Raw genomic sequence first — 22,060 nt, 5'->3', positions numbered from 1 at the left:
GAGCAATCAATAATACTGTTAAAAATCTCCACCTGGTGGTAGCTGATCCGTATACACTGCTGACAAAGCTTAAGAATACACGGATTTGGTTGACAGTCCTAGATTTAAAAGAAGCTTTCTTCTGCCTGCCATTAGCCAAAAGTAGTCAAAGGTTATTTGCAAGGGAATGGGAAGGTCCTACCACAGGTAGGAAATCCCAGCTTACCTGGAAAGTGTTACCCCAAGGTTTTTCAAATAAATAAATAAATCCAACAATCTTTGGGGAATCGATTTGCAGGAGAACTTGAAACATGGGACCCTCCCTCCAGAGATGGAATCTTTCTGCAGTATGGGAATGACCTATTAATAGTAACGGAAAAAAAAACCCTGACTGTATCCAAGGGACAAGTTTGTTGAATTTTTGGGGTGTCTAAATGGATATCGAGTCTCTCAACAGAAAGCTGAAATGTACACCAACGACTATCCTAACTGGGATATGACATTTCTGGAGGACAACGAGAATGGGATACCCAGCAAAAAGTAGCCATGTTTAAGAACCCTCTTCCTCAGATGGTAAGAGAACTCAGAACCTTTTTGGAAATGTGGAGCTGGTGTCGGTTGTGGATTTACAATTATGGAATAATTTACAATTATGGAATAATAGCAGAGCCTGTTTATGAGCTCTTGAAAATTAATCCTGCACAACTGGTGTGGACAAAAGACGCCAAGAAAGCTTTTCATACACTTAAAAGGGAATTTAGGAGAGCTCCAGCCTTGGGGCTGGCAGATGTGACTAAACCCTTCTTGTTCTTTCTACATGAAAAAACAGGAGTACACCTGGGAGCTCCTGGCTCAGCATCTAGGACCTTATAAAAGAGCAGTGGCGTACTTCTCTAAACAGATGGAGGATAAGCAGAGGACGGTCAGGGCATTTATGAGCAGTAGCTGCCATGATACCTAACATTGAAGAAGCCTGGAAATTCACTTTAGGCCAAGAATGGTCTTTCATACTGTGTCTGACATTCTGGAACAAAAGGAAATCATTGGCTTTCCCCATCCAGATTGCTGAAATACCAAGGTATACTTGTGGAGACTGATGATGTTGTGATTGGAGGGACTAACATTGTGAATCCAGCTTCCTTCCTCAGTGAAACTACAACCAAACCATTGACACATGGTAGCTTGGAGACAACGGAAGCTGTGCATTCTAGCAGAATTTGAAAGAAGAGCCGGGCCAGTCCCCATGAGACCACATTGCCCCAGGTCCCTTCCAATGCAGGATATTCCATGATTCTATGAGAGTTGAAGCGATGGAGAATGGGGAAAGCCTGTATTTCTGGGCCTGTGGGGACCCCCATGGTGCCTGGTGTCTCTAGCAGCAGCCCGTTGTTAGGCGCTGAGTGATGTCATGAAGAGCCGGAGTTTCTACCTGGTTGCTGGGGCAGCCCCAGTTTCTCCTAGCACTCGCGGGAGTAGGACCCAGAGAGAGCGGTGTGCCCATCTGGGAGCTCCTGCTGCGATGAGGAGAGCACTGAGAGGTGAGGGGCTGGTGGGAGGTGGGGGGCTGATGCCTGCTGGAGGCAGTGTCCGTCCCAGCCAGGAGCTGGAGACCATTTTCCTGTCCCCTTTCCTCCTGGGCCAGAGTCCAGGTTGGGCTCTGGATCCATCTTGTCCCCGCCCTCCGTGGGGCAGCTGGGGGCTGTTCAGAGACGACCTCGCCCAGCCAGACCTGCCTGGCTCAGGGACCCCACCCAGGCTGAATTCACTCTGGCACGTTGCTGCTGTTGTGGCACCAAGAAGCCCAGAATGGTCCCGGTCCCCCAGTGTCCCTCCCCTCATCCCACTGATGCTGGGAAGATCCTCACCGCTCCCTAGTCCAAAGCCCTGCAGCCAGCAAGACTCTTTCCTTCTTTTCTTCCAGTTCTTTGCCCATGCCTGGGCTTTAGGCCCAGATCTGGACATCATGAGGATAGAGGCAGAGCGAAGGAATCTGTCCCTGCTGGCGCCACTACTGTAGCGGCCAGCGGGACTTCTCTGCTGAAACAACTGCAAGACCATGAGGTGAGTGAGGTAGGAGGGCTTGAGGGTTCCCCTCGATGCCCCTGGCTTCCCCGGGTAGCGTGGCAGAGGCGAATCTTGCTGGGAGCACCTCTGCAGCAGGTGTCTCTCTCGTGGCTCCCTGAGAACGAGGGCAAAGCGAGTCCCATCACTCTTTGTGATCTGTGCCCAGGGTGACCGAGTGGAGACCTACCAACAGCTGGAGAGCGTCTTGCAGGGGGATGGCAGTTGCCTGCAGAGCGGTGTCGTGAACCGCCTGATTGCAGAGGCCTCCAGTGACCTGCAGGCAGCCCAGGTGAGCTTGTTCCCTTTCAAGGCCATCCAAGCAGCATGCAGGAAGGCAGAGCAGGCAGCAACGCAGAGCTGTGCCAGGGAAAAGCCTCCCTACCCTCGGCGGGGGAGCTGCTCGCCTTCCCCAGGGGAAGAAGAGGCAGCAGACGCCCAGCCCAAGCAAAGGAGCCCCAAGGGGTCTCACAGGGGAACCGGAGGTGTTTGGTTTGTCCGGGTGCCTCCACGTTTCTCCCGGGTGCGTTTAACCTGTGGCGCTTTTTCAGGGTGTGCCGGATGAGACAAAGTCGGCTGCCAGTGACGTGCTGATGGCTCTGGCCCGCTCCCACTTCCACTTCGTCATGTCCGAGCTCCAGCACCACCTGAAGGTCATGGCGAAGGCCCCTGAGGAGCCGGTGCTCCTCACCTTGGGCAAAATGGCCTGCAGCTACGGTACAGCACCCTCAGTCTGCTGGGTTGGGTAGGGGCCTCTGTAAACTGGGGGGCTATGAAGTTGCTGTGCCCCCTTGCTCCATGCCAGTGCCACCAGCAGCTCTGCCTTACCAGCCCAGTCACAGGTCCTGTTGGGTGGGAACAAATCCACGGGGTTTCTGTTCCCCACCATCCTCCTCTTTTACCCAAGGGTCTTTTCAGTGGTCCCCCTTGGGGAAGGCAGCCCTCCCCAATGCCTCTAGAATGTCCCGCGTGGCCCAGCACCCCAGCCTTGCCGGGGATTAACGCCAGTCTCCCATGTGTCTCCCTGACCCTCTGTGTCCCTCTGCCCTGCCTTCTCTGCAGCCCTGCAGTGCATCCCCTTTGTGGGAATGACACTGCTCTCCCTGCACGCCATGCTGAGCCAGGTGAGGAGCGGCCGGACCCTGCGCGTCATCTGCAGTGGTGAGTGTGGGTTCCTGGGCTGGGATCCCAGGGGTAGCGGCTGGGGTGGCCTTTGATGCCTCCATGCAATCTCAGAGGGAACACGGTGGGTGTCACCCTGCATTTGGGTCAGGCCTTGGCAATCCCAGACTGATGTGAGGGTGCCAGAGGAGCGGAGGAAACCTGGAAGGTTTCTGTGGGCAGGCAGGACGCAGGGACGCTGTGCAGAGGAATTCCTGTCTGCGGGTGCAAGGTCCCATCCCTTCTGCAGCCTCTCATGTGCTGCCTTTTCCTTTCTCCTGGTGCAGTTCTGGAGCAGTGGTCCAAAGCAGTCACTGAGTACTTCTGCAGCCGGCAGCAGTGCCCCTTCCCTCGACCCACGGAAGGGCAGCTCTCCGAGCACATGTACCCTGTCTACTGCTACGTGGTGGCAAATTGGCTGGGCTGCAGGGAGGAAGAGGTGAGGAGTGCTGCTTTCCATGGCTGGGGCTTTGCAGGGATGTCCACGTCAGAGTGCATGGTGGGGCGCGAGCAGAGAGGGGAGGGAACGGTCTGGGTGAGAAAGCCTGGGAGCTCCCTGGCAGGAAGAAGCCTGGGACCTTTCTGCAGGGGAGGCGGGAGTAGCAGCACAGGGATGTGCTCTCCTCTGGAGTGAGCTCTTCTCCTGCTTGGGAGAATTGCTTTGGAAGTCTGCCAGTGGGAAGGGCAGACTGGTGTCCAGGTGATGCTGAGCACTCCAAGCAGAACCTCTCCTTTCCCTCTCCAGGACAAGCAGGCTGTCCTCAGGGCAGTGGTTGCCATGATGGAGGTCCTAATGCATGAGGGGCAGCACCGAGAGCATGCCTGGGAGCAAGTCCTTGCGCTCCTGCACCAGCGCTGGGACATCCGAGACACCTCCCAGGTCACCAAGGCAAGGAGCTGTGTGGGGCCTGGTGCGGCTGCTGGGGTGACTCTGAGCAAGTGTCAGAAGGCACTGGGGAGCTGTGGGGTGCCAGGAGGAGCTGGGAAGCTCTTAGAGAAGGAACCCAGAGAGTGGAAAAGGCCTGAGGCTTCCACGCACTCGTTGGGCAAGAAAGGAGGGCCTGGACAGAGTCAAGAATCAATGACAAACAAGAAGCCCTGTGCAAGAGGCTTGGGCTATTTCCCTGAGAGCCGGTGTTAGGGGCTCCCATAATCCCAAGTTGCTTTCAGTGGCTTTAGCCTCTTCTTCCTCCCCCATGCTCTCGCAGACCTTCCTGCAGGCCAGGGGCACGGCCAGGATTTGGGAGCCAGGCGCCTTGGGGCTGCAGGAGGCCTGATCCTGGCTGTTTGGGGTGGGCCCAAGGGGCATCCCAGTTCCCGCAGGGATTTCCCTCTCAGCCAGGTTACAGGAGGAGACTGGGAGAGGAAGGCAGAGAGCACCCGTCAAAGGCACTGGGAATTTCTTTAAAACAAACCTTGTTCCCACAGCTCTTGGATGTGACCGGAGAGCCTGGCCCAAGCCATAAGGCAGAGCTGTCCCACTGCATCGTGCGGCAGGGTAAGGAGAGGAGACTGGGCGATGCCCTGCCATGCCGTGGCAGCGCTCCCCCTGTCCTGGGCAGCCCGAGGCACGTGCCTGCTAGTGCAGAAGGTGATTTCTTCCCTGCAGCGATAATCTGCCCGGAGGAGCCAGTGGTGCATCTGCACTCCCGGGAGAGCGGAGGGAGCGAGGCCAGCTGCGTGGGAGCTCTGGGCCTGCTGGCAGCGCTGGCCCACTCTGACGGTCAGTGCCATGGGCCAGGGACACAAGGCCCGGCTTGGGGCTGCTGGGCCGAGAGCAGGAACGGGCTGAAAGTGCTGCAGCTGCACCCAAAAGGAGCTGCCAAGAGCGGGTCCCCCATCTGAACTGATGCCCCATGACAGGGTTCGTGCTCCCCCGTGGCAGTTAGAAATGGCAGCACAGCAGGGGTGATGCTCCACCTGTGCTATTTGTCTTGTGCTCTGGGCTGCCACACAGAGTGCTTACAAAGCAGCTGTGCCTCTAGACTAAAGCCAGAGCCAGGCCCTGCTTTGCTGTCCCCCTGGTGCATGAAAAGCTTGGGAGCTTCAAGGGATCCTTTCTGCCTCTGGGGCTGTGCCTCACGGCACACCTTATCTCTTCCAGCACCTGCAGTGAGAGAGAAGCTGCCCCAGGTGGTGGAGGCCCTGCAGTCCTTGTGCCATGACCCCAGTGCCCAGGTGAGCTGGTTTGCGGGGCGCACGGTGCTGCCAGGGGAGGCAGAGAAACCCTTTCCCTTTCCCAAGCCTGGCAGAGTCACAGCAGGAAGCAGTGGTTGGGAGTCTGACCTAGGTGACGGCTCCCTTTCCCTGCTTCCTGGTGCTGCTCAGAGAGCTGATGGCAAGAGGTGGCCCTGCTGCTGGAGAGGGCAAGACTGGGGTGCCTGGGCAAGTGCTGGTGCATTGTCCAGGCAGTGTGTGATGGCTCCTCCCTGGGGAGAGCTGTCAGAGCAGAGTGGGGAGGTGGTGGTGCTCTGCAGGGCAGATGCCCATCCAGCCTGGTGCTAAAGCCCATCCCTGAAGCCTGGAACAAAAGCAGCTGCTGTGCCCTCCTCATCTCTGCGCAAGCCACAAAGGCTGCCCCCAAGCAAAGGCATCTTCCTTTTGGGTTCTGAACAGGAGGGTTTTAACCACACTCTCCCCTGGCAGGTGCAGCAGGCCGTGTTGGAATTCATCAGGGAGCTGCTCTGCTCCTGGGAAATGCTGGAGGAAGGAGCTCTGCGAGCCTTTTGCACAGACATCGTGGGCTCACTGGATGTCTCCCTAAGAGGGATGACCAAAGTAAGTCATCCAGTGCCCTGCTGCTACAGGCAGCTTTTTTGGCCTTCAGGGCATTTTTCCTTGTGCTTCCAAGTGCTTCCATGTGCCCTGAATGTTTCCCCTCAGAAGCATACAGGGCTCAGGGAAGCCCAGACCATCCTTTATGTCTTTGAGCTGAATGGGAATGCTGATGTGGCCAATTGCCTGGTGGTTCTCTGCAGCTCCTGTGGCCGAGGCTGCTGCAGTATGTGGTGCCAGCCCAATACAGCGGCATGCTGATCCCGCTCTCCAAGTGCCTCAGAACCCTGGCTGAGAGACGGGACAGAGCAGGGTGTGAAGAAGAGGAGCCTGATGCTCTGGACTCCCAGGAGCAAGGTAGGAGCTGCTGGGCTTGCCTGGGGGCCTGGCCACTCAGTGTCTACATACGCTTTGCTGGCCCTGCGCAGGAGCCCGGGAGAAGCAAAGGGCAGAGCCAGGCTCTGCTGCTGGGCACGAGGAGCTCTTTTCTGCATGGCCCCTGGCCCAGCGCAGAGTCCTGGCTCTCAGTGATGTCCCGGTGAGCCCGGGCTGGTTCTGGCCATGCGTGAGCTGCCTTGGTGTCAAGCTGAGCAGCCCTTAGGAGCCCCCTGGGCCTGCGCTGTGGCAGCGCTGCTGCTCTCGGCCCTCAGCCCTGTGCAGGCTCATCAGAGCTACATGGGGCAGGGCATGGTAGGGGCTTGTCAGCTCACCCAGCCTTTCTTCTTTCCTGCAGCCCAGCTGCCAGCTCCCCAGGCCCTGCTGGCTCAACTGCTGGTGAGTAGTGGGGCCAGGAGGAAAGAGGTTTTGTGGCCAGGGGTGGTGGGAGAGGTCTGGGCAGGGATGCTCTTGAGGCTGGTGCTGGGAGCCCCCTGAGGAGGAGGAGGAGGCAGTGTGCCTGAGCCTGCTCAGGCCTGCTGGGGATCTGACTCCCTTTGGGGCTGGCTGTGCCCCAGGCCATGGAGCGGTGCTGAGCCTACTACCCTCCCAAGCGAAACTCTGGCTCTGGCAGCAGAGGTGACCCTTTTGTCCTGCTCTTGCCTAGGTGGTGGCAGCGGCTCCTCACAAGAGCAGCGACCAGGCAGTTGCTGCCTTGCAGCTGCTGCAGGCCCTCCGGGGCAGGATCCACGGAGCCTTGGGGGCAGTGTGGGTGACCGAGATCCCCCTCCTCCTGCAGTACCTGGAAGGTAAAGGGTGTGTGGGGAGGGAGAGGCAGGGAGAGGGTAGGGGAGTTGGGGAGAAAATGTGTGTTGCTGGTGCATGCTGGGACTCAGTGTTCGGAGCTGTTCTGGGAGCTGCAAGTGAAGCCACGGGGGTCAGCCGCAGTCAGCGGGTCCTTCTCCAGCCGAATCAGTGGCTCTGACGAATGCCCCCTGGGATCCCCTCTGTGTCTTTGACCTTGCAAGGGCTTTGGAGTAGATGTTTGTGGGCCTTTTGTAGTGTGATGGGCCGGGACTCTTGGGAGGTGTGACTGCAGAGGAGGCCACTGGGCTCTTCTCTGGTGTGAGCTTCAATAGCAACAAGGGCTTCTGCTTCCCCTTGCTTTCTAGGAGAAAAGGACATGTCCCTTGACTTTGCAGAGTGGGAGCACCGCCTGCTGAAGGTACAGCATCCCTGGGGGAGAAGAGGGAGCAGACAAAGTTGTGGGAGGAAGCTCAGGGCTGCCTGTGAAGGCAGCAGGGGGTGGGGAACCTCCTGAGCACCCTGCACCTCCCCCACAGAGTGACTGGGTGCCTGCCTGCTCAGAGGAGCTGCTGTCTGCACAGGTGGCACAGCTGATGGCTAATGCCCTCTAAAGCTGTGGCACACGCCTTAACACTGCATCCTCTAGGCCCGGCATGCTGGGGGAGGTGTGGGGAGTCTCACCTGAGGTGTTAGAGGAGAAGAAGGAGGCTGGTGAAAAGAGGGTTGTCTGGGGCCGGCTCTTCCCCACCGCTGTCCTGGGACACTCGGGTGTCGCAAGGGTCTTGGCCAAGGGCTGGGGAACACTCGCTTCCTCTCATATTCGCCCCAGTTTCTGCGAGCATCGCTGGAGCCCATTGAGGATGAGGTCTGGACCATGGACCTGAGCCAGGAGCTGAGCCGGCAGCTGGACAGCTCTGCCCGTGGCTCCTGGAAGAAGGTGTGTCTTCTGCCCCACGCCAGGGCTGGGGCTGGTGCCGGTGGTGTGCCACACTGGTGGTTTTCACTGCTTCCCCTTCCTTCGTCCCCAAAAGGCCCTTCCCCTGGGCTGCTCCTGCGCCTGGTTACAGCCTGCTGCCATGGCTGGCCTTGCCTGCTCCCTCCTTGCCTGGGGCCACCATCTCCTGACAAGGTGGGGCTCTTCTCTTTCAGCTTTTCCTGTACAAGGCTTTTGGGGTGGTGCTGGCAGCTTGTCGGGACCTCAGACACGTCGAAGGGCAGGTGCTGAGGTTCCTCCAGCAGGCGACCACTGAGGAGCCGTCTGAGGCCCAGGTGAGGTGATGCTCCCGTCCTGAGCATCCCCTGCCTATTCCTGGGAGAGAGGAAAGGCTGCTCCAGACCTCCTTGATCTCCCCATTCCTCTGCTGTTTGCCCCTTGTTGCAGTGGCCTGCCTGAACATTGGCACTGGCCATGGCTGAGTGCCGGGGCTGGAGCCAACTCCCCATTTCTCTGTGGTTGCAGGGAATGATTTCTGTTGTGTCCCATGCTTCCGAGAGCCACTTCCGCCTGGTCTTGGACACGGTGACGACGTTCTCTGCCACTCTCACAGACAACTGGCTTTATCCACCTGCCATGGAGCCGAGGGTAAAGAACTTTGCTGTTGGGCTTTCCTCTTTTGGCCTTATTTGCACTTGCACACCGGCAGCAGATAAAGTGTGGCAGCCGTGTTTGGATAAGCAGCCTTGTGTTACAAGCTCCCCAAGAGCTGTGTTTCAGAGGGGACATCCTGGCACTGTGGCCCCTGAGGTGTCTTTTGGGAAGGACGGGGCTTGACACTAGGTGGACCAGAGCCCTGCCCAGTTGGGGCAGCTGCAGCAGTTGCTCGCATGCAGCCCCGCTGCCCGTGACTTCAGCTGGAGCTGGTGACAAGGGGGCAGGCACAGTGTGTCACACTGCTCGTTCCCCAAAGCTGAGGTCTGGGAGCAGAAGCCTGGCGAGGTCTCACTGGCTCTGCTCTCGCCCTGGGAGGGAAAGGCGTGGGGAAGCCTTTCATGGCATGGCAGGTGCAGGATGCGTGGCTCTGAGCAGGACCATGACAGGCTGTGTCAGAAACCTTTCCACAGAAAGGTTCCAGACAGCTCCCTGACCCCCGCAAATCACTGGCAAAACCACCGTCAGGGCGCGTGAGGCTGGCTGCGCCTTCCAGCCCATCCTCACGTGAGAACCCGAGCTGTGGGATGGGAGCAGCTAGCGTCCCTGGAGCTGGCAGCCTGGGGGCCTGCTGGGAGGTGCCCAGCTGAATGAGGAGCTGGTGAGGGTGCAGAGCAGTAGCCTACTGCAGAATCCCACGGGAGTTCTGGGACTGACGTCTTGTGTCATCTCTCTTGGCACAGCAGAAGCAGCAGCAGCAGTTGGAGAGAGTCCAGGCCACCTGTGCTGCGCTCATGAGCATCTACAGCGGCATTGCGCTGCATGCCCCCAAGGAACTGCTGCTGCCCTGCGTGGATACAGAAATCATGGGCAGAATCCTGTGGTTCTCCAAAGCCCAACGGCGGGTAGGAGCGCAGGGCGTGCAGGGGGAGGGGAGGGATGCCTGTGCATCCCAGCTCCAGCTGGGGGGTACCAAGACAGACAATTCCTTTCTCAAGATCCCCCGAGGAACGCTTTGTCCTTGACATCCAGATCCAAGCCCCCACCCTGCCCATACTCCTCTTTGACCCTTTAGCCCTCCAAAGAGTTTAATGTGTTCTTTGCTCTCTTTGGCCTCAGGACACGCAGCTGAAGCTGGCCTTGGTGCAGAGCATCACCCAGGTCAGCAGTGCCATCCAGGCTGTGGGTGACTGTGGCAGCTTTGAGCTCTCCTCAAAGCAGGAAGCGACACAGACCCTGCTGGTGAGTGCCTGTAGCTGGGGCAGATGCACAGGGGAGTTTGGGCTGTGCCAGGAGGCTGCTTTCCCCAGGGGCGGGATGGTCTTGGCTTCAGGCGAGCTGCTGGCGTCCCAAGCTGGTGGGGCCCCTAGGTGCTTGTGCCGTCTGCGGCGGAGGAGCAGGGTCCATCCTTGGGGATGTGTGGGAGCGACGGGGCAGTGTCTGCCCAGGCCTGTCGGCAAAGGCTGTCCCCAGGGAAGGCAGGAGGACTGTCCCTTGTCCCTGACTGTGGCCAACTCTGTGCTTGTCTCTCGTGGTCTTGCAGGACTGGATAGAGGAGGAGCCTTGGGACGCCCCGGTGTGTGGAGTGTTTGGGGCTCTGGAGGAATTGAGGTGAGGTCTGCTCCCCGGGCTTTGGGGACTCGCCGTGTGCCCCAGCTCAGCTGGCTTGGCCTTGAGCGTGCGGCCAGGAGCTGCTGGGGCTGTGGAGTGGGAGGGTGTTCCTCATTTTGGGTGTTTCCCGAAGGAAGGGAGGGAGATCCAAGGTCTCCATGACTTGGGGAAGGGGGCAGGCTTTGCCTACCTCCTGGCAGGAGGCAGGATTTGCTGGAGCTGAAGGCAGAGCTTGTTGGCATGGGCTGGGGGGTGCTGGATTTGGGGCCCTCGATTCCGAGGAAGCCAGCTGGGTGTTTGAGCTGCTCTGGAGAGGGTCAGTAAATCGCCTTTTTCTCTTTCTGTTCTCTCTGGCCAGCAAGCTGAGGCCCCCTCTGAGAAGGGAGGACAGTCGGAAGCTGCTGACTGTGTGCTGCCACACGGTCTTGTCTTATCCTTCTGCGGAACAGAGGCGGAAGGGAAGGAAGACAGTGAGGGCAGCTGTGAACATGACGGTACACCCCCCACCAGTGCCTGCCCACCTCTGGGTCAGGATCCCACCTCAGCGTGCCCTGGCAGCCCCCGTGATGCTGAACCTCAGCTCTCCTTTCCTGCTTTCAGCTTCTGCACAGGAGATGCGTGGAAGATCTGGGCCAGCTCATCCAAACTCTTCTGAAGGGGAGCCCTGGCTGCTTTGACGACCTGGTCTATGTGAGTAGCCACAGGGCAACAAGGAAAGCGTCGTAGGGGCAGAGAATCAAAGCCAAAAGCCAAGAGCCAGCCCTCAGCTGGGTGAGAGCAGCCTGCGGGAAGGCCAGAGTGGGGAGATGCCGGGAGGGATCGACCCTGTCGTGTAGGCAGAGGCAGCTGGAGAGAACGAGGCGCATGGCAGCGGGGCTTTGTGGGGCTGGGGGCCACACCGGGAAGGGGCCAGAGCAGGAGAGAGACGTAGAGGGACCTTGGGGAGAGAAAGATGCCTGTGTCAAGAGCGATGCACCCTGCCTCAGGTCCTGAAGGGCTGGCTCACCTCAGCCAATGCACGGGAGCGGGAGATCGGCCTGGACTTCTGTGCTTCTGTGCTGGGAGTCTGCCAGGAGCAGCTCAAGCTCATGGTGAGTAGGGACACCCTGAGTGCCCCACTGCCCCCGTCCCACCATTTGTGGACCCGGAAGGACCCTTGCCTGTCCAGATGCTGGGTTTCAGGGCTTCTGGGATTATGGGGCAGGCAGAAGGTTCTCTGCCTGGTCACTGCCCAGTGAGCAGGGTGGGTGGTAGAGGCAAGTGTGTGCTGGGGCTGCCTGTGACCCTTTTCCTGCTGTTCTCCACTGCAGGAGGGGCATTCGTGCAAGGAGTTGGGCTCCCTGATGGGACTTCTGGTGGCTCTGGCCACTCACTGCCTGGACACGTGCTGGCAGAGGGCATGGGTCTGCCTTGGCTACCTTCTTCAAATGCAAGGTGAGGAGAGTGGGCCTTTCCCAGCCTTGCCCGGCTGATGCTCCCTCCAGCCTGGCCTAGCACCACCGGGATGCTGCAGGGAGGGAAGGGGGAGGGCAAAGCAGTCAGCTTTTTTTGTGGAGTGTGCTGCAAAGGGTTGTGTTCAAACCCTTTCTTTCCTCTTCCAGCAGCGGGCTCTGCCTGTGCTGAGCAAGTGACAGGGAGGTTTCCTGCCTCCCAGAGATGATGGTTGTCCTGTGTGTGGGATAGGGGATGCAGCTGCTGAGCGCAGAGGCCAGTGGCTGCTGAAAGCCTGAAGCCCCAGCGAACGGGCTTTTCCCGAGTGGGCCTGTCCAGCCCAGGATTTGTTAGCCATTTATCCGGCTGGGGAAGTCCTGCTGGAGTCCTTTTTTCTCCTGGTTTTTCTTCCAGACAAGACCATGGCCGTGGCATCTCAGGACAATGAGACCAGGTGCCTGGATGAGGAGCTGAACAGCCTAGACACCGAGACATTGGTGGAGACTCGTGCCAAGGTAACTGGAGCAGATGCCCTGTGTGTTTCTCTGTGTCTGTGCGTGTGCGCATGTGTGTGTGCTCTTGTCAGAATACAGACTTGGTGTACATGCAAGCAAAAGCAGGGAGACACTTCCAAATCAGTTAGTGCCCTGGTTTCAGGCGTGGGGCTTTGTCGCCAGGCAGGGTTAAGCCACGACACTTGGCTGCAGCAGAAGTAAACAGCACTGTATGCACAGCAGGAGGGTGCAGGGATTGCCCCCTCCATGACTGCTGAACTACCAGTCCTGTCCAGTTGCCTTTCCTTTCCAAATGGCTACAGCAGAGCTGTGACGTGGTTTCTTCTGTTCCTGAATTCTCTCCAGGCTGTCTGCAAACGCGTCCCTCCAGCACAGGCTACATCATTTCTGACTCCCATCCTGGACACCCAGATGTTTTCCAGCTCCACACATTGGAAGGCTGCGTGGAAGTGGGTGTTCACCTTCCTGGTGGTATGCGGAAAGGAAATACTTCAGGAGGTAGAGGAGACCTTCATTTTTTTTCCCGTTTGAATTTGTGTCTCTTCCTGTTGGCATTTGCACTACACCCTGTGCCACTGGCATGGGCTCAAGACTCAGCTGCTGATGGTCTGAGTGAGGACGGGCTGCTGGTGTCTGGGGACAAGGACATGGGAATGTCTTTGCAGAGTCTCCCAATGGTCCAGGGCCTTGCCATGAGTGAGGCACTGTGAGGCACCAACCTTGCTGTTGCCACCCTTCCCCTGGGATCGCTGTCAGTCCTCCCTGCCCCGAGACCCACTTCACCCTGGGTTTCAACGTTTGATGGTTTCAGGCTTGATCTGGACTCTGTGCCAAGGGAGCAGGCATTGCTCACGTGCTGAATGGGGTTTCTGGGTCCTGCAGGAGGGGGTAAAGGCTTCATCGAGCACTTCTTTCTCCTCTTCTTCCATTCAGGTGCCAAAAATCCTGAGCCTTTTTTACACCACCTTGGAGGCAGACGCTCACAGGAGCTACTCAATGGAGGCAGTACTGCTCCTTGCCCATTATCACAAGAAAGCCATAACCACCAGCCTCCTCCAGAAGAGCATGTACCTCATGGACAGGTAAGTGTGCTACCCGGTTCTCCCACTGAAGGGAAAGCCAGACCCTGCAGCTTGCTGGCACCGGATGGGCCCGGTTGGGAAGCAGGTCTTTTCCCTGCCTGAACCCTCTGCAGTGTTGCGAAACCACGCGGTTGTGTTGGAAGCTGCACTGCGGAAGAGGGGAGGGGAAGGTTTGAGGGCACTGCAAGACTGCGATGATGCGGGCTCAGGGGTGAACATCTGTTCCCTTGCAGTGGAGCAGTGGAGCTGTGGAGGATCCTGGGAAGACACACCACTGGGATTCCGGTCCTGAGGTGCTTGGTGGCCAAGCTGAACCTAACAGGAAACAACCGCCAGCGGAGACACTCCTCTGCTCCTGAGCTGTGCAACCGTCAGACTGCTCTGGAGGCACTGACAGTACGTTCAATGGCAGACACATTCCGCAGCTTTGCACCTGCTTTACAAGTCACAGTGCAGCATGAGGAACTGGGGTGGCCTTTGTGGATGCTCGCGGAGACTCCCACGTGGAGACCGTGCTGGGCCGGCCTCAAGGAGTGTGGGGAGCCGGGACAGTCTTGAGCTCCTGAGCCACAGGGCTGTTGCAGAAGTGGCCATTGCGGCCAGTAACGTGTCCCCCGCCCGCGAGCTCCAGGCAGGTGGGGAAACGAGGCTGGTGGGAAAAGGCCTTGCCTGAACAGGTGGTTCTTCCTCATGTTTCTCTGTAGATCACCCGTGCCATCTGTGAGATGATGATTGCCATGAAGAGCACGCAGCTCAGGAAACTGTTTTCCCACCTCCTTCCCAGCCTCCTGAGGTGGGCCAGTGAAACCCTGGGTGAGGAAAGGCAGCTTTCCCCCATGAGCATCTGGGGACAGCTGTACCTGGAGGGCCTGATACTTGAGAGGAAGCCGTGTAGGTAAGGAGCCAAAGGGGCCTGTGGAGGGCTTGGCTTCAGTTCCTCAGGGGAACTGAGGGGCGTGGGTCGAGTGGCATGGCTTTTCTTCCACTTCAGTTGGTTTGGAGCTGGAAGAAAATGCTGGTGGTGTTTTCTTCAGCCTTGAAGGTGCAGACGCACCATTTCAAGGGTGTTTAGCTCTGCATCCCCTCACCTGCTGTGATTTGAGATTTCTTTTGGTTCGTGGTGGTGCTGCTGCTTTGCTTTGCTTTGCTTTGCTTTGCTTTGCTTTGCTTTGCTTTGCTTTGCTTTGCTTTGCTTTGGTCGGCTGCATCTTTGACTTCCCTTGTGCTTTGTTTCTTTTGCCAGGGTCTTCCTTTCGGCTTTAGAGTCACTGCTAGAAAAATGCATGCCCAGCAAATGGATGAAGCCACTCATGCATCAGGCAGTGTGGGCTCACCTGGAAGACCCCCTGGCTCACCCTGAAGGGATGTGTCTCCTGACCAGGTAAGAGCCCTGGGGATGCATCTGACCACTCCTGCGGGGTTGTGCCCAGGGAAAGGGCTGCTGGGACACACCCTCCCAGCATGTCTGGGAAGCCATCCCCACTGGAAGAACAGCGCCTGCACTGGGGCGAGGGAATTTTGGAGCCTTTGCCTGCAGCCTTCCTGGCTAACTGTGTGGCCCTTGCTTGTGCTCCCTTGCACAGCGTCCTGCTCAAAGCTGGCTTTGTCTCCCCCTACCTGCTGAAGAAGATCTCGCCATGGCTGGATTCCTGCTCACCTAAGCTGCGGGTGACAGCTACAGCTTTCTTGGAAGAGGTGAGGCAGGGGTAGGGAAGGAAGGGTTCAGCTGGCTTTTGCTGAGATACCTCTGCTTGGGATGTCTTTTTTATGGGAAGATTCCTGCAGAAAGGGGCCCTGAAGTGGAACTGCCAGCAGAGCACCTGACTGGCACCAGGTCCCCACAGCTCTGCCTCTGTCATTGCAGGCTTCTCGAGGATCACGGTACATCAAGGGCCTGTTAGTGAGGCAGGCACCAGGGAAGACTCTCCACCATACCTGACCCCAGCCAGCAGCAAGGAGTGAATTAAATAAAGTTCAGCACAAGATGCCTACAGGGTGGGGGTCTTCTGTCTTTTCCCCCCACTGATTGCGCCAGGGTGGTTGGCAAGACCACATGTGGGTGACACCAAGGCTGGGACCTTCTTGGATCTTCCTGGGCTGGGGACAATGGAGTGATGCTGGGACAGACCCCAGCGCCGCTGTCTCCCCGTGGCGTCCTGCAGCATGTGCAAACACACCGCTTTCAAAATGCCAAGTCATAAACCTCCCACACTGGCTCTTGTCACCAAGTGCCTCAAAAGTTACAGAGAAGAAAACACCCCATGAGTTACGTATGCAGGGCCAAGGAGTGTTTGCAGTTTTGGCTTTGGCGAGGCGATTCCAACAGCTCAACGGGGATTATGCTTTTCCTCGAGGTACCTGTGGGCAGGCGGTTCAGCCAGCAGAGCTGGCTGGGTCTCTGCAAGGTGAGTCTCGAGCTCTTCCTGGCAGGAGGCAGCGCTGGGAGGAGGGACAGGGTGGGCTGCAGGTGTTCCCTGTGCAGCTTGGCCCCTGGCAGGGGCAGTGCTGGTGCTTCTTGTCTTCTTCCTCCTCCTTCCTGCTCCCCTGCTCATCTTCTCTGGCACAGCAGAGGCACGATGCTGTGCTCCATCTCCATCCACGATCGCAATCTCCCCCCTCACCACTGCAGCACTTTTAGTATTTTAGTGTGTTTGTGGCATAGCTCCCTGGGGTGCTGGAACCCATAAAAGCCATGGCATCAACAAACCGGGTAACCAGATCATATCCCCAACCGCGGTGATCCGCTCTGCTGCCTCTGCATCAGCATGCTGTGCTGCTGAGCAATCCAGGGTGAGCAGGAGCCGACTGGGAGCTGGCACTGGAGGGCCCAAGAGCTGCATCATCCTGGCAAGCGCAGTCACCACCTCCTTCTCCTCACTGAGGCTGATGGTTTTCATGAACCAGCTATGGAATTCATTGTCCTGCTGCGATGTTCTGCTCCAGTCCCTCTGCATCAGCACACTTTGCTTCCAAGCAGCCTTGGTTGTAGGATCCGGGTTGGACCTGGCAATGCAGTGCAAGGGAGTGACAGCAGAACAGCTATGGACTTCGTTGCCCCACTGTGGGAATCTGCTCTGCGTCCTCTCCCTGACACCATTCCCCTCCCAGCAGCAGGAAGGACTGACTCCATGCTTGGAGAGGGAGCAGCCTTGAGGTTGTGAAGAGAGCTGCCAGGTGGGAGGAAAAAGAAAGTAATGTCAGGGTCCCAGAAGGAGAACTATCCCCTGTCCATCTGGCACCCTTAGCCACCCTCCGGAGTTACCTTAGTCCTCGGAGGTAGACCCTGTGTTCCCACAGATCCCGCCTGCTTGCCGTCAGCCCACCGCTGACTGAGGGCTGGGATGCTTTCCACTCGACTAGGTTGCCCAAAGCCCCATCCAGCCTGTCCTTGAAGACTTCCAGGAATCCAGGGGAATCCTCCACCTCTCTGGGCAACCTCTCCTAGAGCCTCAATACCCTGACAGAAAAGAATTTCTTCCTCAGATCTAATCTAAATCTCCCTCCCTTCAGTTTCCAACCATTCCCCCTCATCCTATCACCTCATGCCCTGACCAAGAGTCTACAAAAAGGGAAATTTATTCTGAAGACATTTTAATGCTGGTTCCTACCTGACATAGAACATGAGATACACCTGCTTCCTGAGAAGTACAGCGGTGCCACAATGATCCATAGACACGTCCTCAATCTCCTACCTCAGTCCATTGCTGGCCTGCACAGAAAGGCAGCAGGATCTGGAGGTGAACTGAATGGTTCCTCAAACAAGCCCCAGGCAGAAAACTGCAGAACCAAGAGTACGACAAAAGAAATCCAATCCAGCCAGTCAGGAGACCTTCTCCCCAGAACCATGGCTGCCAGTAATACTGCCATGGTTCCCTTGCTAGGAAGGAAGCTGCTCTTTACCTTTGTGTAGCAGAAATTGTGTCCAGCATTGCAGCTCTCACCTCTGTGCACCAGAGTGGCACATGAGGAGTAGAGGAACAACAGTTCTCCAGCTGTCTGAGATGTGTGTGGCCAATGATCCAAGTGCTCGTGATACTCTACAACCTAGCAAAGAGAGAGCAAGAGGTGCTCTCGGGTGATCCTGGAAGATGTGCACACTGCTCTGGAAATCTCCTGCTCCGGGAAGGGAAAGCCACACAGTGTGAGAACCTTGGGCACGTGATGGATTAAAAACCCCTTGGAGGCAGCAACCCTCTTGTCACACCTTGAAGCCAAGCACAGAGCCGAGTGTGGAAATGCACCCTTTTGCTCCCCACAGCAGGCCAAGAACCTTCCACATCTCACACATCCTCACGCTGTTTCAAGGCTATCCAGTACCATAAGGCCGTAGTAAAACAAAACCCGCCTCTCAATCTTGTGCATTCAACCTATGGGAAAAGGGGACATGACACGCAGCAGCTTCCTGCAGGATCTAGTATTAATACATTGTTACTCGTCGTCTTACTTGCTCCATTTCAAGCAGGGTTTGCCAGCCATCTGCTCAGGTTTCACAAGGTCTTCCAGAGCTCCTGGAGGAGGGTGAAGGGAGAGCACTGAGCTGCAGGAAATGCTCCCCCCACACACACACAACCACTTCCTAGGAGTGGACAAGCAGTGTGTAGGAGGAGGCAGAGAGAGGGTCTGCTGCTGAACCTTTCCCTCAATGCCCAGGGGTTCCTGGGGCCATCAAGAGCGACCTCTCTGTGGCACCGCTCAGTTTAGCAACCCAGATGGTGTGCAGGGTCATGAGCAATGGCAAATTGTCTATATGTCTAGATAAAGTCATATTTTGAAATTTTTACCAGGCTCAAACACCTTGAGTCTATATTTTCCATTAAATGAGAAAAAAGGTTCATCAGTTATTGTGCATTATTACTGAAAGACAGTGCAAAGTGGTTTGATAACACAATCCTGAAGAGCAAAGCTTTTTAAACTGCATTTTGTTTTCGGTGGTGGTGAAAGGATCAGTTTACAGTCATGCTTCCTGTTCAACACAGTCTTTACATGAATACTCTTGTTTTAATTTCAGGGTTTTGTTAAGTAAATAGAATAATCTTCCATAAATTCTTTACTGTGCATTAAAAGCAATGAAATTCTTAGGAATTGTTCCAGAAATGCAGCATATTTTATTACTATCCTAAAACGGTGCTTGATGTCTAGCAATAGAAATACGCTGATACATGCAATATTACCTTTAAAAATTGAATGCAAGGGAAGGTAAGTGATGCAATGATATGCTTCTGTTTTACAATATTTAAAGAAATATCGGTAGACTTGCATTTATTTTATCAGCTTCATATCTAAAAGCTAGTTTGCTGTCAACACAAAGGCATTAACTTGCAGGAATATTTCTTATTCTTCTCTTTGCGTGTTCTTTCGCCCCTTTAAGTAATGTCATCACAGCATGAAGTAGAGAAGACTAGGACTTAGTTTTGTTTAACCTGGAATCTTCAAAAATATTGTTATTGTCTGAAATAGGAGCAGGCTTTGGCCTCTGAAGTACATACAACTTCTACGAGCCAAAAAATGCTGTCTGAATTTTTAAAAATATGTGTAATTCCATGGTTCATATATGTTTAAAACACCCTCTGTTTTATAAATATGCCATTTTTGAGGTTTACATATTGTCATTCACTGAAGGTTTTGAATATCAGGGAAAAAACCTTCAGTTGGTGCAGAGAGGAGAGACACAACCTATAATGGTATTTGCATTCACATGAATCCCTACGAGGATGGAGTATCCTCATTTTTAACTTACTGGACTCATCCAAGAATGTGTTTTCATTTGTAGCCGTCACAGCTGTGCAAAAATCATGCCTGATGGTTTAGGATATCATCAGGATTAAACTGCAAGAAAACTTTAAATAAACTTCTTCTGAGATTGTTGCATAAGGAATTAAGAAGATAAGAAAAAATCTTGAACAATGTTTTGTAACTTTGTTTTTTTTCCTGGAGGAAAAACTCGGCTGAAAAAACTGAAAAAGCTTTGTACAGGAAAGAGATGGAAAGTGTTATTTCAACATCAATTAATTTCTGTGTAACATGTGAAGTCTAGGCAATGGCATTTTTTAGAGTTCAGGTTAAGAAGGTGTGCTGTCATGGGTACAACGTTTTAGTAAAGGACTGTTCTGCTGAGATACTGAGTTCTGTAAAATGCTTTGTCAGTGTCAGAAAACTGCAGTGTTCATCACTGGATTAAAACTGAACCCAAAAGATGCTACTAATCTGTTTTGGTGGGAGCTCGAGAAACTTAGAATGAGAGTTGGAAAAACAAGAGGCAAGGGAATATAACGGACAAAGTCATGGTTAACGCTCGGAAAACAGGCAGCCCTTGCAGTGTGAAGAAGCTGTAATTGTAGAGGGCTAGCCAGGGAGGTACTTACCACACTTTTATAGCCTGTGGAATTGTCGCTTCTGGTTGAGGTTTTCAAGAGGAGGTGGATAGTAAAGTCCTTAATATTTGGGCCCACTCAAGCAGAGATCTAAGGAGCTGTCTGGACCCTCAATGACTCTGCATGCATTTGTACACTGACTTAAGTACATTATGGTGGCAGGTAAAATCTCTGTAGAGGGTGATGCAGATTTGTACCCTGTTTGTGTCCTTTTGCTGGGGTTCTCCATGGGGGAACACAATTCCTGACATCACAGGGTGCATCAAAAGCCCTTAGTGGATGAGGAAAAGGCTGTGGATATAGTGTACCTTGACTTCAGCAAATCCTTTGACACCGTTTCTCACAACGTTCTGATTGAGAAACTGGATGCCAGTGGCCTGCAGAGGTGGACCCTCAGCTGGGTTAAAAACTGGCTGGATGCCTGGGCCCAAAGAGTGGTGGTGAATTAAGCTAAATCCAGCTGGAGGCCGGTCACAAGTAGCGTTCCCCAGGGCTCAGTCATGGGTTCAGTTTTGTTCAACATCTGTATCAATGACCTGGAGGAAGGGACTGAATGCTCCCTCAGTAAATTTGTGGATGACCCTAAACTGGGAGGAAGCGTCGATCTGCCTGAGGGTAGGGAGGCTCTTCAAAGAGACCTGAACAGACTGAACCAATGGGCTGAGAGCAATGGGGTGAAGTTCAGGAAGGCCCAAATGGCGTGCAGGGTCATGAGCAATGGCAAAACATAATACAAGCCATAAACCCAGGAGCCAGCCAAGTGTGGAGGGCAAAGGGAAGGATGAGAGATCATCGAGGGTGCAGGGAGGATAATGTGCTCTCAAGCAGATGAAAGCCAGCAAGCTACAGAGAGACCACTGCCACGGCCTCCACAGGACACCATGGAGCCTGCCGCACCAGGGTCTGCTCCAGGGGTGGCAGGGGAATCTCCGTTCCCGCACCTGGAGCACCTGCTGCCCCTCCTTCTGCACTGACTTGGGGGTCTGCAGAATTGTTCCCCTCACATCTTCTCACTGCTCTCTCTGGCTGCAAAATGTGCTCCTGGTTGTTGGGTTTTTTCCTTCTTAACTCTGTTATCCCAGAGGCGCTGCCACCGTCACTGACGGGCTCGGCCTTGCTGAGCGGCGGGCCCGTCTTGGAGCCAACTGGCATTAGCTCAAAGGGACCTAGGGGAAGCTTCTAGCAGCTTCTTGCAGAAGCCCCCCACGTAGCCATCACCAAAGGTAGACTGCACCTGGGCCCTTCTCCAGGCCTTGGGCAGAAGGGGCGGTATGGAAGACCAGCAACACAGGAAGCGAGCACTTGAGAGCCTACTTGCAGAAGCCCCTTGCTGCTGCGGGCCCACCCCCCGGCCTGTACCCACGCAGCATCATGCAGTGCCCATGGCAGCAGGGTTGGGACAGGGAAGGGTGCCTGCAGGCCCCAGCAGGCCCGACCCATAGCCTTGCCACAGGCCACTTCTCTGCACGCTGAGGGCTGGTGCCCCATCTTCTCCTGGGCCAGAGTCCACGTGGGCTCTGGCTCCATCCTCATTATATATCATTATCTATTCAGATTGTGAAAGTCATACCAAAGTGATGCCACCTCTAGACAAAGTTAAGTCTACCTGGAAATTCCTAGTTTACTTGAATGCAGACTGAATCAATTAGGCATCTGAGTTTGGACCTTCCACAACTGGAATTTGTGTGTGTGCAGCAGAAAAAACCCTTTTGTTTGTGAAAGTGTGTCTGAAGTCACTGGCTTATCAATCCTCTTTCAGAATTAAATAAAAAGCATAGATTTGATGGCATACAAAGTTTAAGCAAACCACCAGCAGGTATCTAGAGATTTCTCTAGTTAAGTGTTGGAATATGCTCCACTTTCTCTGGAAAGACCTTTGCTGTTCTGTATCTGCTGCTAAGCAGTGATTTGGCTACCTAAATCATAGAATGATACAATGTACTGCGTTGGAAGGGACCTTTAAAGATCATCTAGTTGGTTCCCCCTGCAGTAAGCAGGGACATATTCACTAGATCAGGTTGCTCAGGGACCCAACAAGCCTGACAGGGATGGGGCCTCCACTATGTCTCTGGGCAACCAGCTCCAGTGATCTATCACCCTCAGAGTGAAGAGCTTTTTGCTACTATCCAACCTAAATTTCCCCTTTCCTAGTTTAAAACTATTACCCCTCGTCCTATTGCTACACGCCCTCATGAACAGAATGGAAGAATCCCCAGCTTTCTTACAGGCACCTTTCAAGTACTGGAAGGCAGATATAAGGTCCCTCTGGAGCCTTCTCTTTTCCAGGCTGAACAACCCAAACTC

The 22,060-nt window shown here is 55.1% G+C and overlaps 1 protein-coding gene across 1 annotated transcript; it reads left to right on the top strand.

The window, feature by feature from the left end:
* Positions 1-445: 445 nt before the first annotated feature.
* On the top strand, positions 446-15,095 carry LOC311205097 (maestro heat-like repeat-containing protein family member 2B; the record flags this gene model as incomplete). The annotated part of the gene is made up of 30 exons (XM_084279389.1): positions 446-519; positions 1,926-2,040; positions 2,210-2,332; positions 2,592-2,757; positions 3,103-3,201; positions 3,489-3,640; positions 3,947-4,090; positions 4,630-4,924; positions 5,306-5,379; positions 5,848-5,979; positions 6,180-6,333; positions 6,405-6,514; positions 7,019-7,160; positions 7,524-7,576; positions 7,988-8,095; positions 8,308-8,427; positions 8,618-8,740; positions 9,490-9,651; positions 9,866-9,988; positions 10,290-10,357; positions 10,716-10,851; positions 10,958-11,047; positions 11,344-11,448; positions 11,668-11,791; positions 12,203-12,303; positions 13,237-13,385; positions 13,619-13,781; positions 14,090-14,280; positions 14,629-14,766; positions 14,969-15,095. 30 exons carry the CDS (start codon positions 446-448, stop codon positions 15,093-15,095), a joined length of 3,861 nt encoding a protein of 1,286 aa, XP_084135515.1.
* Positions 15,096-22,060: the final 6,965 nt, after the last annotated feature.

Source organism: Gallinula chloropus, assembly GCF_964237585.1.
Source record: "Gallinula chloropus genome assembly, chromosome: 1".
NCBI classification, from domain to species: domain Eukaryota; kingdom Metazoa; phylum Chordata; class Aves; order Gruiformes; family Rallidae; genus Gallinula; species Gallinula chloropus.
This window is presented reverse-complemented; position numbering and strand designations above follow the sequence as displayed.